We start from the raw sequence: 20,290 nt of genomic DNA on the forward strand, positions 1-20,290 counted from the left end.
CACAAACTGGCATTAAAACATCCTTAGAGTAAGTTTGTTAATCCCTCAAAAATCTTATAAAAATATGTAATATGTGGATAATTTTAAGTTACAGAGACCTTTGCTCTAATAAACCTAGCCACTGAAAAGTTGTGTTAGCAGAACTAAATTTCTTGATATTGGGAATTGTTTAGCTTTATTATTATTGCTGTCCTGAACAAAAAATGGAGTACATTAAAAAAAAAAAAACTTACTTCATTATCTGTGGACTCATGAAGGCCAGAATATCAGCTGCAACTTTCAGAATGGCAACTTTAATCAATAAAAATCTAAACGTTTGCCACAGAGGGTAAAGTAGAGATGGTTTCTGGAAACTTGCTTTCTCTGATATCATCCCTTTGTCACAAGGAGCCTGTCAATTTACAAAAGAGACACACACAATAAAGACAAAGATTTTAACACAAAAATGCAGAGTGAACATTTCAGTCCCCAGAAAAATCATGGAGCAGGTCCTCAAGGAATCAATCCTGAAGCACTTACATGAGGGGAAAGTGATCAGGAACAGTCAGCATGGATTCACCAAGGGAAGGTCATGCCTGACTAATCTAATCACCTTCTATGATGAGATTACTGGTTCTGTGGATGAAGGGAAAGCAGTGGATGTGTTATTCCTCGACTTTAGCAAAGCTTTTGACACGGTCTCCCACAGTATTCTTGTCAGCAAGTTAAAGAAGTATGGGCTGGATGGATGCACTACAAGGTGGGTAGAAAGTTGGCTAGATTGTCGGGCTCAACGGGTAGTGATCAATGGCTCCATGTCTAATTGGCAGCCGGTATCTAGCGGAGTGCCCCAAGGGTCAGTCCTGGGGCCGGTTTTGTTCAATATCTTCATAAATGATCTGGAGGATGGTGTGGATTGCACTCTCAGCAAATTTGCAGATGATACTAAACTGGGAGGAGTGGTGGACACGCTGGAGGGCAGGGATAGGATACAGAGGGACCTAGACAAATTGGAGGATTGGGCCAAAAGAAATCTGATGAGGTTCAATAAGGATAAGTGCAGGGTCCTGCACTTAGGACGGAAGAACCCAATGCACCACTACAGACTAGGGACCAAATGGCTAGGCAGCAGTTCTGCGGAAAAGGACCTAGGGGTGACAGTGGACGAGAAGCTGGATATGAGTCAGCAGTGTGCCCTTGTTGCCAAGAAGGCCAATGGCATTTTGGGATGTATAAGTAGGGGCATAGCGAGCAGATCGAGGGACGTGATCGTCCCCCTCTATTCGACATTGGTGACGCCTCATCTGGAGTACTGTGTCCAGTTTTGGGCCCCACACTACAAGAAGGATGTGGATAAATTGGAAAGAGTCCAGCGAAGGGCAACAAAAATGATTAGGGGTCTGGAACACATGACTTATGAGGAGAGGCTGAGGGAACTGGGATTGTTTAGTCTGCAGAAGAGAAGAATGAGGGGGGATTTGATAGCTGCTTTCAACTACCTGAGAGGTGGTTCCAGAGAGGTGGTTCTAGACTATTCTCAGTGGTGGAAGAGGACAGGACAAGGAGCAATGGTCTCAAGTTGCAGTGGGGGAGGTTTAGGTTGGATATTAGGAAAAACTTTTTCACTAGGAGGGTGGTGAAACACTGGAATGCGTTGCCTACGGAGATGGTGGAATCTCCTTCCTTAGAAGTTTTTAAGGTCAGGCTTGACAAAGCCCTGGCTGGGATGATTTAATTGGGGATGAGTCCTGCTTTTGAGCAGGGGGTTGGACTAGATGACCTCCTGAGGTCCCTTCCAACCCTGATATTCTATGATTCTATGAGTGTCAACAAAGAGTGTCAATCTACAGCAACGGGCACACCTATAGTGCTGTGGAGCATACTTCTTCCAACTCAGTGAGGGGGACGGATAGTCTAAATTCTTTTTGCACAGAAATATTTCTATCTAGTAATCCTTTACAAAAGGGGGAATAAGGGTTCTGCAATCATCCTTCAGTATCACAAAAAGGCAATTTATTACCATGGGTAGGCCAACAACAGAAAAAGTCTTCCTCAAAAAATGATAGTTGGAACGTCCAAAAATCTGTTAGACATGTTGGAGGAAGCCTTTTGTACTGTATATAGATCTAGATAAGTAAGTGGCTTTTCAGTGTATCTTTTTGCTTTCCAGTGGGAATTGTAACAACTGCTATATTTAACAGGTTTCAGAGTAGCAGCCGTGTTAGTCTGTATTCGCAAAAAGAAAAGGAGTACTTGTGGCACCTTAGAGACTAACCAATTTATTTGAGCATGAGCTTTTGTGCGCTACAACTCACTTCATCAGATGCATTCCGATGAAGTGAGCTGTAGCTCACGAAAGCTTATGCTCAAATAAATTTGTTTGTCTCTAAGGTGCCACAAGTACTCCTTTTCTTTTTGTTATATTTAAGGTTGCCTAAGAATTTCTATTCTAATGGTGTGATGTTAGTTGCTAAATAGCTTTCTAAATCTTTACCTGGCACCCTGAAATTTTCCAAGTTAAGTCTCTAATCAAAAATGAATATTCTTATAAAGTCTGAGCAAAAACAAACCTACCCTTCTTGGGTATTACAAGAGTGAGGGGGTGAAGGCAGAGAGTTCCACAAATCAGCTGGGGTTAGAAAGATGGCATCCAGAAAAGAAATGGCCCTGTAAGGTCTGAAGCCTTTTGGAACATAACTCTGGGGCACAGCCCCAAGATCAGAGCTGCCAGACCTCAACACCCTGCCGACCATATCATGCAGAAGCCGGAGTCCCCTGATGATCTGATCTTGACTGGCCATCAAGAAAAGTTTGTCTGCCTTATTGGGAATGGTGAGCACTGTATGCTCCTAAGACTCTCAGGACAGAGGATCTTCATATAGACTTCCTAAGGTTATGGCAATCCTGCAGTGTAAGTCCATAATGTGAAACTTCAAAAAATAAACAAAAAACCCACAAACACCTATCATAAAACAACCCCCCAGGAAATTTCATTAAAACATTACACTGGAGCCTGCTCTACACTGCAGAATCTTACTTATGGTTGTAATACACCGGGCATCTACACATACCAGTGCTTGCAATGGTGCACAAGTGTTGCCAGAACCTTAGACAATTGCTTTTTGCTTAGAGCAGTGATTGTCAACCTTTTTTCATGTGTGGACCCCTAAATTTCAAATGGAGGTGTGGACCCCTTTGGAAATTCAAGCCGTAGTCCACGGACCCTTACCATAGAAGTCAGACTGAAAATTGGTTGAACATAGTTCAACTATAAATGTTGCATGTGCTCAGCACAGCAGTTAATGCAGCTTGAGAAAGGGCGCTGAACTGTGGGCATATATGGTAACGACACCACTTCCGGGCTTCGATCTGTTGGTGGGGGTATTCACATACTTTTGATTGATCAGAACAACAGAATGCCTTTTCTGGGAGCTGAAACATTTTATTTTCATAGTCATCTTTCCCGGACCCCTTTGACACAGTCTGCGGACCTCCAGGGACCCGCAGACCACAGGTTGAAAATCACTGGCTTAGAGCAAGACTCATTACCATTGCTAATGGGAGCTAAACATATACACTGAAGCACTTTTGTCTGGTACTCTGAACTAGTGCACCCATCAAGGGAGGGCAGACTATATGGAAATCTATGGGGTGCTTGTGAAGATATTTGATATAAATCATTGCAAGAATTTAATTAAGTTTTGACAAGGATTTTTCGGGATGCCTAATATAAATTTAGAAAAAGGTAAGGGTTAGTGATGTTACTTATTGCTATCACCGTTACCTTTAATCCTTTTGTTGCCTTTAAGAGTTCCTTCCTCCAATGCTTTTCAAAGTTGGGACATACAGTATATGGAGAGTCACTTTCATTCAATTCAAACAGGTCCTCTCTTTCCAATGGTTTCTTGTAGCCTAAAGTTATTATTCTGAAAGGAAAATACATACTTTAATAAGTGAACTATTACAAGAAACACAAAGCAGCCAAATCAAACAGGAATCCTAACTGAGAAGCTTTATACACATAATATAATACTTATAAATGAGCTCTACATTCACAATAATAAATAATGTATAATATAAAAGGCAAAATTGTGGAACCCACCTACAGTCAACTTGACTATACTGAAACTATAGTTATAGTAAACAAGGGCCCAATCCAAAATCCCCAGACCTGAACACCCTCAATGAGGAAAACCTGCACTTTAGCATTCACCTGTAGTTATGAAGTTAAGGAGAATAAAAATTTCTAGTTATTTCAACAGCAAATCTGGTTAGTGACTGCCCATTTATTATGATAATCTACACAGAAAATACAATGTGGAGTCCTTGTGGCACCTTAGAGACTAACAAATTTATTTGGGTATAAGCTTTCGTGGGCTAGAACCCACTTCATCAGATGCATAGAGTGGAAAATACAATAGCAGGTATAAATACACAGCACATGAAAATATGGGAGTTGCCTTACCAAGTGGGAGGTCAGTCTAACGAGACAATTCCATTAACAGTAGGATACCAAGGGAGGAAAAATCACTTTTGTAGTGGTAATGAGAGTGGCCCATTTCAAACAGTTGACAAGAAGGTGTGAGTAACAGTAGGGGGAAATTAGTACAGGAAAAAATTAGGTTTTGTAATGACCCAACCACTCCTAGTCTTTATTCAGGCCTAATTTGATGGTGTCCAGTTTGCAAATTAATTCCAGTTCTGCAGTTTCACATTGGAGTCTGTTCTTCTTTATAACAGGATTCCACCCTACTGTGACTCATCCTTAACCAGGGTACGCAGGGACAAACAGAAACTGGGTTTTAGTATAAGTCTACAATAAGCTTACAATAGATCTTGAGTTGTTTAAATTTGGGGCCATATTATACCCTTTGCTGTTAGATACAGAAGAGCTAAAATGGATGTAAATAATGGTCATAATCACTCTGAACCCACAGGAATCCCCCCCCCCCCCCAAGAACAATGAAAGGAACCTGTAGGTTTTGGGAGTATGAAAGGAACCTGTAGGTTTTGGGAGGGGGCAGAGCAACCAAATCTGCAAAAATTAATGCTGATGTCAAAGTCAATTAATTTTTTAAGAAAGTTCCAAAAGTTTGGAAAGCAACAGATATGAAACAACCAGATGTCACTGCATAGGTCTACCGGGGTCCCAACATGGCAAGATTAAGTCATTGCTTAGAGTCTCAACCCCTGGAGTCAGGTGGTAAGATCAGAATTTCACCATTCATTTTACAAAAAAAAAAAAAAGGTTCTAGGCCTCAGGGATTCAAAGAAAATTTTAAAATGTGACCTGAGTATAATGGTACCTGTCTGACTCAGGAGAGAACCTGAAACAATGCCTCTACGAGCAGTGAACTGCCCCACTGGTCTCAATTCTGAATCCTGGTGCTCCCCCAAAAGACAGAGGAGTCCACTGAAGGGCCCAATGTGGGTTGTGCCTAAAGCCCCAGATTGCCTTAATCTCATTCTGGAAGCATGATGAAATGTTATGAGTTAGTTATATAATAATCAGTTTGAGATTTCCCAGTTCAGACTGCAGAAGCCTAATATTACTTAATCCCTAAGTGTCCTTTACTGGAGAGACAAGGTGGGTGAGGCAATATCTTTTATTGGACCAACTTCTGTTAGTCAGAGACAAGCTTTCAAGCCACACAGAGCTCTTCTTCAGGTCTGGGAAAGGAACTCCTAGCATCACAGCAAAATTGCAAGGTGGAACAGATACAGACAAACAGCTTAAACTCCCTTATAGCTTTCCACACTCTCACACTAGAATCAACTTCCTGTTCACCATCATCATCTTAAACAATGGAACCATTCAGATAATCATATAAAAGAAACCCACAGACCATCACACCCACCTTCATAGATCCAGTAATCACCCCAAGCACACCAATAAATTTGTTATCTACAGCCAGGCACTCAGACACCACAGTGTTGGATCATATTAAAGAAGTTCTGTATTAAAATCACAAATGAGTTTGATTCCCCATAGTTTAAATTCCAGGGTATTACTAATTAAGAGGTCTCTTGGGTTTTGGTACTGGTTTTCTCCCTCTATGTGTGAAACTTGCAAGCTGCTAATTGCGTTAGTACATTCTAAGACAGAGTCTGTTCTCAAAGCAATTCACAGAGAGAGAGACTCAAAGCAATACTCTAACAACAGAAATAGCATCCAGAGATTCCCCGCCCTTTTGTTGTATTAACAATTGTGATTAAAATAGAGATATGTATGTGGATGGATGCGTGGTGTGGATAATAACTGAATGATCAGGGAGGTGCCAGCCTAAGAATCCAGTGTCCATCGGCTGAAGAAGGCATCAAGTGGAAATAACCAGAGGACCCCCGGAGGGCAGACTGGAATCCACCCAACAGCCTCAAGAATGGGAGAACCAAAGTGAGCTGTAGCTCACGAAAGCTTATGCTCAAATAAACTGGTTAGTCTCTAAGGTGCACAAGTACTCCTTTTCTTTTTGCGAATACAGACTAACACCGCTGTTACTCTGAAACCTGTCAAAGAACAAGATAACATCTAGCAGCACGGAGCCGTCAGGAATGTGCTATCTGCTGATTGATTCAGCAACAGCATGATGAAGCAATTCCCATAGACTGGCATAGGAAGAAATTCCTATAAAAATAGATTCTAAAAAGTGAGAACTTTGGGGTCTGATTCTGCAAACCAACTTCCAGGAGCATCAGATGAGCATCTGACAAGGCCCTGCTTCCCCCCCATGTCCAGGCCACCTGGCCAGTGGCTTGGCATGAGCAACTCTAAGGCTGGTAACTATGAGAACAACCTTGCAGAACCTGTGTGTGTGTTTGTATGAATGAATGTGTGAATAAATATGAGATTGAATGGAATGTTATAGCTATAACTAACTGCTTACTATGATTCTTTCTGTATTCACAATAAATGTGGTATTTTGCCTTTTTCCCTTTAATAAGATCCTGCTGGTTTTAATTTATTGGTATAACAACAGAATATGCTCACACGAGAAAGTTACTGATATACACCTTAACACACTTAAAATCGCCTCTGCCAAACAAGGACACTGCACCAGAGGAGTAGATCGCATCATGGAACAGGCCACCCAAATACCCTGAAAGAACCTGCTTCAATACAGAAATAAACCCCCCTCAGATTACACACCCCTAGTCATCACATATCACCCCACACTGGAACCCAGATTGTCTATCATCAAACAACTACAACCCATATTTGATGGGGATCCCATCCTGAAAGAAATCTTTCCTGAATGCCCCCACCTCTGGCTTTCAGATAAACCCCCAACTCAAGCTCATCATCAAAAGCAAACTCCCCACAGACCAGGACACACCAACTCAAAGCAGCACCAGATGTTGCCAGAACAGCAGATGCAAAACCTACAGACATAGCTCCACTGCTACAATGATCAACAACCCCAATAACACCCCTTTCAAGATCCCGGGATCCTACACATCCCTATCACAACATGCAGTGTACCTCATCCAGTGCACTAAATGCCCCAACAACAACTATGTGGGTGAAACCAGACAATCACTACACTCTCAAATGAACTAACACAGGAAAATGATAAAAGACAAAATCACCACCTCTGGATGAACACTTTTCACAAATTTCAGAGTAACAGCCGTGTTAGTCTGTATTCGCAAAAAGAAAAGGAGGACTTGTGGCACCTTAGAGACTAACCAATTTATTTGAGCATAAGCTTTCGTGATGAAGTGAGCTGTTGTAGCCAGACAGCCAGCCCCCCCCCTCTCAGACCAGCATTGCTGGAAACACAGGAGGAAGCAGGAACAGGGCACTTAACATATATTCCAGCACAGCCTTTGAAGCTGTGAAAGCACAGGTGTGCTGCTACAATGTGCCTCTGGGAACAGATACAACGATTAAGCTCACAGCAGGCAGAGGCCCTGTGACAGACATGGCTGTTAGCCCCTACTAAATAGCGTGATGCACACACACCAACATCCTAGTTGGGAAAATATTTACCCTGATAAAAGAAATGTCCAGTCGTCGACACTTATTGTTTCTCTCCTTTGCAAATGTAAACTACTCTTGTGAAAGCTGGCGTCACCCCGACAGACCAGCCTCAATTTGGCATAAGAAAGGAGAAAGAGAATAAAGGAGTACAGAGGTATAAGTAGGGGACCTACAGCACCATGATTTTTGAGTGCTTTTCACTATCTATCTGCTGGTCAGATAAGTGACAGCCTCCCAAGGCTTCTGCAGCTAAGAGGGTCCCTACGCCTTGTCCCTTATTCGTCTTTCCGCGGAATTGAGTGACCGATCCTGGCTTGGCACCGCTGGAATCGAGAGATGCAAGGAGGGTAAGAAGCACCCACACCTGATCTCCTATCTTTAGTGTACACATATTTTGAAATAGAGCTCTATACTTTGTTTTCTTTCTTTGGGATTGTGGCTTCAGTTTTGTAACTTGTTTGTATGTGTAACACCTCTACATTTAAATAAGTAGGCACTAGCAATTTTGTAACCACATGATTAGAATCTAGCTTAATAAATTTTGGTAACCATTTATGCATAAGCCTGACTTGTTTTCTCTGGTTTACTGTAAAGCAGCCAACACAATTAAAGAACCTCAGCCGTTTTGGCTCTAAAGCCTGGCCATTAGGTGAGAGTACTAAGAGCCTAGCGTTGAGTTGTGCCGCCTCCATGGGGCAAACTCTTGGGGCACCTGTCAGTCAATCCTGGCTGCCCGCTGCGAAGGAGCTCTGAGCTCTAGCAGTTAAAGTCACGGGTGTGGAGAGGCTCTTAGTGCTGCCATTGGGGCACCTGTCAGTCAGTATTGACTGCCCGCTGCGAAGGAGCTCTGAGCTCTAGCAGTTAAAGTCACGGGTGGTTAGGACCTTGGGGCATCCGTCAGCCTAGCCCGGGCTGCCCGCCGCGAAGGGACAGTGCGTCCTAGCGGTTAAAGTCACGGATGGTATAAACGGGCATAGCTGGCACCTCACCAAACATCCTTGGCCGTCGGCTAACAGAAATTGGCGTCACGAACAGGATTGTGATATAGGCTGCACTACAGTAACACAATGAAACCAGTCATGATAAACACCACAGAATTCCCTGAGCTAGAGAAAAGTTTGACCCAAGAGGGATGGGGAAATCCTCTGTGGAGCAAAGAACTGCTGGAGAAATATTGGGGAAAACCAGCAGAGATCTGGCAGCATTTCTGTAACTGGAGAACTGCCTGCAAGATGAAGAAAGGGAAAGGAAAAGGTGCTTGTATATGGCTGCTTACTAACGTTTGGCAAGCTGCCTGTAAGGATTATCATGGTCTGGCAATAGAATTTAATAGGCTGCAACAGGAAAGGGACACACTGCGCAAGGAATGCCAGAATTTAGATACCAGAGTAAGAACACTGAATAGGGATATGGAACATCTTCAGAAAAGATTACTTCCCTTAATTGAGAAAGAAGGGATAGAACGAAGGGAAAAGCTGGAGACTAAAACACGCAGTATCAACCGGGCTAAAGTTGAGACTGCTCTCTGGCTAGACCCTGAGGAATGGGATGGAGACATTTGGGATTCAGCAGATGAGTCCCCCTCCTCTGAGGAGGAAGGTCCCTCTGTAAAATTAAGACCAGCTATCACACATCACAAATCAGAAGAACATGAGGAAAATTTAAGTGGGGCAGAGCTGGATGAAGAAGGGGATGACAATTATCCATCCACCTCTTCAAAAACAAAGAAGGGAGGTAAAAAGGGAAAAGGGAGTAAAGCTCCAACACACTTTACCAAAATTATCACCCGCCAATATACTCCCATGGAGTTAAAAACAATCCAGGGAGATTTTGCTAAAAAGCCTGAGGAAGGTATAATAGAGTGGCTGGTCCGCCTCTGGGACACTGGGGGTGGATATATACGCCTGACAGCCCAAGAAACTGAGCGCCTTAACTTAGGTGCAGGAATATTCCTGGAACATTCAGAGGGGAACACCCCTAAAACACTTTGGTCTCTGGCTTGTCAATGGGCAAAAGGAATTTACCCAGCAGACCGAGATGAACCCACAGTAATGCACTGGACCAACATAGATGAGGTAAAAACAGCTCTATTAACTGTGGCTGTCATTAGCATGCTTGGTCAAAACCCTCAAGAGTTAGCCTATGAAAGCCCATGGGAGGGTCAGGTAGATGTAGATGATCTCAGACCCCTGCTTAAGGGAGTTCCGAGTAACCACAGGGCTATGGCACTGTCCCTTAGATCAGAAGCTGCAGCACATAACAGTACCTTTCGGGCACTGCTAAACCTTCTGGTGTCATACTTTAGAGAATTCGGAGACATCAGAGCACTGACAGGCAAAGCTAAGATGCGTTCCCTTCAGGGAAACAAGGGGACACCATCTAAAGGACATAAAAACAAGCGAGAGCCAACCCAGGAGGAAAAGGAGCTTAGAGCCAAGTTGTGGAGACAATGTCTGGCTTTAGGTTATCCCAGAGATGTGATAAATGGACTGCCCACAGAGCGGCTAAAATTATTAACCACCTTTAAAAGAGCTGACTGGGAGACAACTAATGTTACTCCCAGTGCACCTCTGCAGCTCTCTCCTCTTTCCCCACCTGCAGACACCCGGTATACTCCATTGCTGCAGCAACTGCAAGAGTTACCAGAGCAGGGAAACTAGCTTGCGGGGGCCAATCTCCTCTCCTAATAAACCAGCTTAAATCCAAAGAGGAGAAAACAACAGCAAAAGACCCCCGGATACATGTAACTGTAAATGACAAACACATTATTCCTTTCTTAATGGACACAGGGGCTCAAAGGTCCATGATTAAGCGAGAAAGTTTTCAGGGCTTGCCACCTACTGGCGGAAAGCAGGTACTTGTTACAGGGGTAAATGGCAGTACCATAACTTACCCATTAGTTAAGATAAAACTGGATATCCCATTGCAACCCCACCATCAGCCCCGAAAATATGAGGTGATTTTGGGCAATGCCAACATACTGGGCATGGACGTTTTAAGAGGAAAGAAGGGAAGGATTAATGGGGAAAGATGGGCTTTTGGAGTCAGTTCTGTTCCTCATGCCACCCACCTGGAAGAGGAAAACCCTCCCCACTATTCTGTAAACTTACTTAGCAGCGCGCCTGCTCTCCCGCCCTCAACAGTAACAAACACAAAGCAGTATAATGTCCCAGCTGAGGCCATAAGCCCTGTTACTGACCTGATCAAAGAATTGGAACAGCGAGGAATTTTAATTCGTACCCACTCTCCCTTTAATTCTCCTGTGTGGCCCATTAAGAAACCAAATGGCAAATGGAGACTCACTATAGACTATAGGAAGCTAAACAGTAACACTGGACCATTAACTGCAGCAGTCCCTAGCATAACAGATATTGTAAACACCATACAAACCTGGGATAAACCCTGGCTAGCAGCATTAGATGTAAAGGACATGTTCTTCATGGTCCCTTTGCAACCAGCTGACCAGGAAAGATTTGCTTTTACTTGGAAAGGTGTACAATACACTTTTACCCGAATGCCACAAGGGTTTAAACACTCACCCACTATTTGCCATGGGGCACTGGCAAAGGTCCTAGATGACCTTATACTGCCACACAATGTACAAACTGTGCAATACATTGATGACATCTTAATAGGTGGGAAAACCCCAGAAGAGGTACAGGAGGCTATGAATCAAATCAAAGGAGCACTAGAAGCCCTTAATTTAGAGTTACCAGCTGAGAAATGCCAAGGTCCCTCCCAAGAGATAAAATTCTTAGGTACTGTATGGATGGGAGGTAGGAGGTCTGTGCCTAATGACACTGTGCAAGAGCTAAATCAGGCACCCTCCCCTGAAAGTAAAGATCAATTGAGACAGATTTTGGGAACCCTGGGGTTTTGGAGAAAACATGTACCTGGCTTTGCCATTATAGCCAGACCATTGTACAATTTGTTAAAGAAAAGTGCTGCCTGGGAATGGGCTCCTGCCCATGAGGAAGCCCTCAGGCAACTGATAGGGGAGATACACACCTATCAGGCTCTGGGTCCCATACATCCTGAAGCCCCATTCCATTTGTACCTAACTGTGGGAGCCACTGGAATGTCTTATGCTCTCTGGCAAGAAAGTGACACTGCTCCCAGACGACCAATTCAGTTTGGTTCCAAGTCATGGCAAGGGTCACAGGCTAACTACACGCCTTATGAGAAGGTGCTTCTGGCAGCTTACACAGCCTTGAGAGAAACTGAGGAATTAACTCAGGATAAGGACATCACAATTCACACTCCTCTTCCAATCATTAAACCTATATTGGAAGGGAAAGAGTTACCACCTGGTGTAGCACAAAAGATGACTATCCAAAGATGGGCACTTTACATACACCACAGGGTAGGGAGTGCAGACACTGCACAAAACCCCACTATGATTCAGGAATCCCTATGGAAAGTAGGAATGCCTGATGAATACCGCCTGCCTCCACAGCAGTCTCCCATTAAGGATGCTGCCCCATTTGATCCTTCTAAGCCTGAGGGAGTATGGTTCACTGATGGCAGTGCCAGGCTGGTCAAAGGAAAATGGAAGGGAAAAGCTGCAGCAGTGCCTGCAGACACCTCTGCAGCGCCCCTAACTGCTGAAATTGATGGGTCAGCACAACTTGCAGAATTGGCTGCAATTAAACTGGCCTGTGAAGCAGGAGCCACCGCAGTATATACGGACTCCTATGCGGTATGGGCAGGTGCCACTCAGTGGATCACTAACTGGAAAAATAACCACTGGGAAATAGGAGGTAAACCAGTCTGGGGACTGGAATACTGGAAGTGGTTATATCAGCATGCCCTGCAACAACCCCTGTCTATAGGACATGTCTCAGCTCATCAGAGGAATAATACCCCAGCTGCACAGTTAAACAATTTAGCCGATGCAGCTGCCCAGCTCTTTACCACACAAGTAGAATGGGAATGCTTATATTCATGGTTACATGATAATTTAGGACACACAGGAAGTGATGAGTTAGTGCGGCAAGCACATATCAGGGGGTGGCCTATCACCCACAGACAGGCTAGAGACCTGGTGCAAGCCTGCACTATTTGTGCTGAGACTAGAAAACATACAGCAGAAGGACAAAGGTTTGCCAGGCTAAGAGATGGAAAAACACTATGGGCAACCTGGCAGGTCGACTATGTCGGACCACTGCCCACTACAAGGCAGAGGTGGAAATACATCTTGACTGGAGTAGAAATTGTTTCAGGGATTGGTTTTGCATATCCAACCCGATTGGCAACAGGGTTGTCCACAGTTATGGGACTAAACCGCTTAACAGCAATTGTCCCAATGCCTCAAGAAATCCAATCAGATAATGGTTCGCATTTTAAGAATAAACTTGTAAGGGAATGAACCCTTAACCATGGAGTCCAATGGACCTTCCACCTTCCATATCGACCTCAATCTAATGGCATGGTCGAGCGCTGGAATGGGTTTCTAAAGAATCACTTGAAGCCTACTGATGGCACATGGGGAGACAGACTGGACGAAGTGGTGCAGAGATTAAACAACAGACAGACTCCTACAGGAAGTCCAATCAGCAGGGGATTCTTCCCTACAGGGAAAGCTATCTCCCCTGCCAGAACACCACTGCACAGTTCCAAGTATGCTCCTGGAGATACTGTTGTGATTAAACACCCAGCCCTGGGAACCTTTACCTGCGTTTTGCACGCCTATAAAGAGAAAGGTGTATGGAGTGCCTTAAATGCTGATAAAAGGCTAATAACCATTACAGAGGCTTGGATCGCATCCAAGACCGGCTGACCATGTGATTTATTGCAGGAATGGTCCCATGGTTCCGAGCAACCTGCCAGCTAACCTGTCAGCAAAATGGACCATGCAGCAGACCTGTTTGATCACTAGAGACTACTATGGACTGTTGATATATTTGCCATTACTTATAATATCAGGTGTAATTTTTGCTTTTGGTTTTAAAATAAGTTTTTTTAGCTACAACACGACCCACCAGAGATATGTTCCTGCAAGCCCTCACGATCCTTCTGTTGGCTCCAGTCACCTTGGCAATACCAGAACATCCTCTTCGGGGAGCAATCCAAACCATCGCCTCAGCTGCTGGTGCTACAAATTGCTGGATGTGCACCTTGCTGGATTCAACCAATGGACTGGGACTTGAATTTGTACCACTACATGCAGTGGCTGAGAATGGACAAACCTCATGGATGCAATGGTTAGCTCAACACTTGGGATTCTCCCTCTCCCCGTTTTTACATTCGGTTGTGAATACTGTTTTAACCATTTTAATTATTGTAATTGTTTTTTGTGTAACTCTATGTATTATGAAGCGTTTGATTCAAACTGCTCTTTCCTCCACGCAAATCAGATACCTAGAGCTAAAAAGGGATCCTAACCAATTCCGCGAACCCTCATCCTCTAATTTGGTTGTTGGGTATTTCTAGATTTCCCCAAGGAGGGCAAGAGGTGCTGGCATCACAGCCACCTTGCAATCTGGGATGTAGTGTGGTGCATCAGGGGGTGGAATGTAGCCAGACAGCCAGCCCCCCCCTCTCAGACCAGCATTGCTGGAAACACAGGAGGAAGCAGGAACAGGGCACTTAACATATATTCCAGCACAGCCTTTGAAGCTGTGAAAGCACAGGTGTGCTGCTACAATGTGCCTCTGGGAACAGATACAACGATTAAGCTCACAGCAGGCAGAGGCCCTGTGACAGACATGGCTGTTAGCCCCTACTAAATAGCGTGATGCACACACACCAACATCCTAGTTGGGAAAATATTTACCCTGATAAAAGAAATGTCCAGTCGTCGACACTTATTGTTTCTCTCCTTTGCAAGTGTAAACTACTCTTGTGAAAGCTGGCGTCACCCCGACAGACCAGCCTCAATTTGGCATAAGAAAGGAGAAAGAGAATAAAGGAGTACAGAGGTATAAGTAGGGGACCTACAGCACCATGATTTTTGAGTGCTTTTCACTATCTATCTGCTGGTCAGATAAGTGACAGCCTCCCAAGGCTTCTGCAGCTAAGAGGGTCCCTACGCCTTGTCCCTTATTCGTCTTTCCGCGGAATTGAGTGACCGATCCTGGCTTGGCACCGCTGGAATCGAGAGATGCAAGGAGGGTAAGAAGCACCCACACCTGATCTCCTATCTTTAGTGTACACATATTTTGAAATAGAGCTCTATACTTTGTTTTCTTTCTTTGGGATTGTGGCTTCAGTTTTGTAACTTGTTTGTATGTGTAACATCTCTACATTTAAATAAGTAGGCACTAGCAATTTTGTAACCACATGATTAGAATCTAGCTTAATAAATTTTGGTAACCATTTATGCATAAGCCTGGCTTGTTTTCTCTGGTTTACTGTAAAGCAGCCAACACAATTAAAGAACCTCAGCCGTTTTGGCTCTAAAGCCTGGCCATTAGGTGAGAGTACTAAGAGCCTAGCGTTGAGTTGTGCCGCCTCCACGGGGCAAACTCTTGGGGCACCTGTCAGTCAATCCTGGCTGCCCGCTGCGAAGGAGCTCTGAGCTCTAGCAGTTAAAGTCACGGGTGTGGAGAGGCTCTTAGTGCTGCCATTGGGGCACCTGTCAGTCAGTATTGACTGCCCGCTGCGAAGGAGCTCTGAGCTCTAGCAGTTAAAGTCACGGGTGGTTAGGACCTTGGGGCATCCGTCAGCCTAGCCCGGGCTGCCCACCGCGAAGGGACAGTGCGTCCTAGCGGTTAAAGTCACGGATGGTATAAACGGGCATAGCTGGCACCTCACCAAACATCCTTGGCCGTCGGCTAACAGCTGTAGCTCACGAAAGCTTATGCTCAAATAAATTAGTTAGTCTCTAAGGTGCCACAAGTACTCCTTTTCTTTTTACTTTTCACAAAACGACATTTGACCTCTCAGTTCCCATCCTTAAAGGAAAGCTCCACAACACTTTCAAAAGATGAGCCTGGGAGCTTAAATTCATTACTCTGCTAGGCACAAAAAATAATGGACTGATCAGACACGCTGGATTTATGGCTTATTACGGGGTGGCCCAACTGTGGCTCATGAGCTGCATGCAGTTCTTTTACAGTTAAAGTGCGGCTTTCGGAGACCTCCACTCCCCCTCATCCCATTCTCCACCTACCAGGCCCGGGGGGTGGAGGCGGGGGGGCGAGGAGGGAAAGGGGAAGCTCTGGAACTCTGCTTTGCAGTGGAGTGGTGGGGTAGGGGCTTCTGCCCAGTGAGGAGAGGGATGTTGGGGCTTCAGCCCCACAGGGCACACCTGCTGGGGCTTGGGGCTTCAGCAGGAGCAGGGCCAAGTGAGCTGGAAACATGCCAGGGGTGGAGAGGGGGCTCCAGCTTGCTCGGATGGTCCCTGGCAGCTGGGGTGACAGCGGGCTGCCCCCCACTTAGGCTCTGCTGCCAGGGACAGGGGCCGAGTGAGCCAGAATCCCCCCTGTACTTCCCGGCATGTTCGGCTCCTGTCCCTGGCAGCAGAGTCAGAGCAAGGTGTAGCCTCCCAGCCAGGCTCTCTCTGGCAGAAATGGCTCCGTCCCACTCCCCACCTGGCTGCCAGAGAGAGTAGATGAATATGCTGGTGGGGAGATGTAGGGAGAGAAGGACAGAGCTTCCCCCCGCAGGTAACCTGGTGCGGGGGAGACTGTCAGCCCTGGACTGGGCGCAGGGTGGGAAGTCACTGGGCAGAGGAGACATGTGGGGCGGTCATGTGTCCTCCCCTTTAGATTGTGCCCCACCAGTATGGGGAGGCACAAGTCATCTATGCCCACCTTGTCTCTCTAATATCCTGGGACCAAGAAGGCTGCAACTACACTTTACTGGAGAGTAATACATGATTTATTTAGAACGTTATCTAATAAAACAACATTTTAAATAAGTCTTTTAGAGCTCTCCAAAAAGGACACTTAAGTTTAAATAATATTGATTGCAACAAGTTGTGTAGTATTTATGTTACAGAAATCCTAAGGAGCTCCCTCAAGGAGATTATAGCATATATGCGTGTATACAGAGCACATGGATAACCTTTTCCATCACCAAGTTTTGCACAGACAGACAAGAAAATCAAAACCTTAAACAAAATTTGAACCTTTCTATTTTTGAAGAAAGTTGTGATCTTAATATTCATAAGTCAATGTCTGTAATAAAAGTGATGAGTTCTAAATGTTATGCAAATTGTGCGAGAACTGGAAACTTTAACTTGCAACACTACTGTATTCAAGACCATGGATTAAATCCTGGGTCCACTGAAATCAATGACAAAACTCTAACTTTAATGGAGTTAGGTTTTCACCATATAATGTGAAAGTTTGAAAATTAGGCTAAGCAAAAAAGAATCAGATACTAAAGTTTAAGAATATTACAATAGTAATGTAGAACAAAGCAAAAAACAGCTGTTACTTGTAAACTGACTTTAATAATATTTTTAATATTTCTCTTTCTCAGGACTATAGGCTTACACTATACACTTACGTGCCTCACTGTTTATTTTGACTGACAGTATTTCCAGACTAAGCACGTGATGTAGAAGAAGTGCTAATAATGAGTAATGGTCAGGAGACAAAACGTGAAATTGCTTGAAATATCCTACAGAATGTTAAATGACAATAGGCAGTCCAACCTAAAGTAGCTGAGCTTTCTGTTCATACGAAGGTATGCTATACCTAAGGAGGAGAGGGGTTTTTAATCACTTGTTTAAATGACATGACTTGGAGGGAAGGAGAGAACATACATTAAAGAAGAATACACAGAAAATTAGTCATAACTGATCAACAGGGTTACTTGACTAATCTTCTGTAGGTCACACCAAAATATTTACTCTGGTAATTGTATTACCACACACAACACTGGGAAACATACATGTGTATTTTCTAATGAAGGGGATCTTGTGCATAGCTCCCACTGACTTAGAGCATTTTATAATTGTTAATTAAAGTGCTAAACATTATCTGTTTGTTATTAGTAAGAATCAGGCAATCTAAAACATTAGTATGTGCCTAGAACTACAGGACCAGTACATTAGGAAGTAACTGTTAAGAAGTGACTTGTAGGAATTGCAAACTGTGGCTTTAGAACACTGTTTTAATAGCACACTCATTCTGGATTAAAATGCAAGGTTGCATAAAGGGATGGAATGCATGTATGACTTGTGCCTAAACCAACTGAGCATAAGCACTAATAAATAACTTTAATTCTCACCTGCTATACCAGGAATATGTTATCTTACTGAAGAAGGAAGCATTTTCTTCAGGACTGCATTTCTATTAATAAAAATAAACCAAACACAATTCATGTTATTTGAAAGGCAGAGGAAAATGAATCTGTACTTCACATTTTTCCTTAGAAACTTAAGCATTAAGAGAACCATTCTCCCCTGGATCAATGTTAATGTGAGTTAAATTTATATATCTCAGATAATAAACTCCAAGTCCAGTACACAAAGTTGTAACTAAAAATAAATTTTCTTCATATTTAATATTCCAGTGATATAACCTATATTTTCTAGGTAACACAGAAAACCTAGACCTAAATACTAGAATTTACTGCTATGATTTTCTCCTCATCATGATCAAGTGCCACAACTATCTCCCTTCTCTCTTTAACACAGAAGACACATGGAATGAGAGAGAGGTTTAAGGCTACTTGATTCAATGGGCACAACTCATCTCCAGTGGAAAGTGGATGTAAAATGCTACCATTTTACATTGATCTGGTAGTGGTTTTTTACCCACTTTGCACTGATGTAAACAACTACAGCAACAGTGAATCAGGCCTAACATAAGTAAAACTACCTTAAAATTTCTAAAACTAAAAATTGTTGCCTTACTATTTGGCCAACTAAACTATCAGGGGAAAATAAATTAAACATCATCTAGTAAAAAAAAGGCATTACTCACCAGTTTATCAAATAATAAATGAAAGATTTAAGAATCTAACTAGAAATAAATTATATAATTGCTCAGATAAATGTGTACAGATATAGTGTGTCCTCCTGGTTAACAAAAAGAAGCTCCACATTTAGTGTAAAGGCTACATTTAGTTGCAAATCAACATGTTTTAATGGTTACCAACCAATGAGGAAACAACCTTTCTTTAGGAAAATAACTAAAAAATACCAATGCAAAACAAGATTAAAATCAGTTACTTAAATGAAGATTTCTTTCTTGCTGATTTAAATTATGATTAAAATCTGTGAATGGATGTTCATCCCTTGCCTCCCCATTAATTCAAAGGGTGTATGTCGGGACAAGTTTACAGCACTGTCTCAGACTAGTCACTCACATTTTCACTTCCTGACACTGACCCTATTTAAAAGCATTAATCTAAAATCTAATCAATCTAAAAGTACTTTTAGATATTACACCTGTTCCAGAGTTCCCCTGCCAATCTTTCTGCTTTTAGAAGCACATTTTCCTATTTTAGTATTTTTCACTGTATTAAAGCCTCAAAACAATGGGAATCACTATTTTTGCAGTTATAATAATATTTGGTATTACTTTCACTGCTAGTTATTAAAAAATCTGATTTTTGTTCAGTTTTATTATACAGCTTTACCATCTTGTTACATAGACTGGTTTCCCATTCCTAGCTCATGGAGGTGCTCTTCAATGAGCCAAGTGATATGGTGACTGAGCAACAAGATACCTTTTAAGTCCTATGACTTGTTTTGAATTTTTAAAATTAGGGAATTTTTCCAATTTGGAGAATGAGGAGAGGGAAATCTGAAGTGAAGGCACTTTCTGATGATGATGTTGATGATTAAGAAAATGTTTCTTTGCTAATTTTTAATTTGTAGTATATACAGACCCTTAATGGGGTTGACTGAGTCTCCAAAGTTGCAGTCCAATCAAGAAAATCATTGCTCAATTGAAAATTTCTAAAAATATTTTATCCAGAGGCAACAGCACTTTTTACTAAGGATACAGGACATATTTTGAGTGCAGATGTTACCATAACACTAATGATACAGTGTCATCATCAAGGTAGATTGACTTAAATCATAGATTTTAATCATAATTTAAATCAGCAAGAAAGAAATCTTCATTTAAATAACTGATTTTAATCTTGTTTTGCATTGGTATTTTTTAGTTATTTTCCTAAAGAAAGGTTGCTTCTCATTAACCATTAAAACATGTTGATTTGCAACTAAATATAGCCTTTACACTAAATTTGGAGCTTCTTTTTGTTAACCAGGAGGACACACTATATCTATACACATTTATCTGAGCAATTATATAATTTAATTTATTTTTATTTAGATTCTTAAATCTTTCATTTATTATTTGATAAACTGGTGAGTGATGCCTTTTTTTTTTTTTTACTGGATGATGTTAATTTTTTTTCCGT

At 42.8% G+C, this 20,290-nt stretch overlaps 1 protein-coding gene across 3 annotated transcripts in view; it reads right to left on the reverse strand.

The window, feature by feature from the left end:
- Nucleotides 1–20,290, reverse strand: part of LOC140894923 (multidrug resistance-associated protein 1) — a 71,862-nt gene that overhangs the window by 49,514 nt on the left and 2,058 nt on the right. For all 3 annotated transcript variants that reach the window (XM_073303853.2, XM_073303835.2, XM_073303844.2), the window contains exons 2-4: nt 18,143–18,204; nt 3,764–3,905; nt 234–391 (exon numbers count right to left, since the gene is read on the reverse strand). In XM_073303853.2, coding sequence (XP_073159954.1) covers nt 234–391; nt 3,764–3,905; nt 18,143–18,204 — 362 coding nt within the window. The remainder of the gene's footprint in view (nt 1–233; nt 392–3,763; nt 3,906–18,142; nt 18,205–20,290) is intronic.

The sequence above is a fragment of the Lepidochelys kempii genome, chromosome 1 (genome assembly GCF_965140285.1).
Source record: "Lepidochelys kempii isolate rLepKem1 chromosome 1, rLepKem1.hap1, whole genome shotgun sequence".
In the NCBI taxonomy this organism is placed as follows: Eukaryota; Metazoa; Chordata; order Testudines; family Cheloniidae; genus Lepidochelys; species Lepidochelys kempii.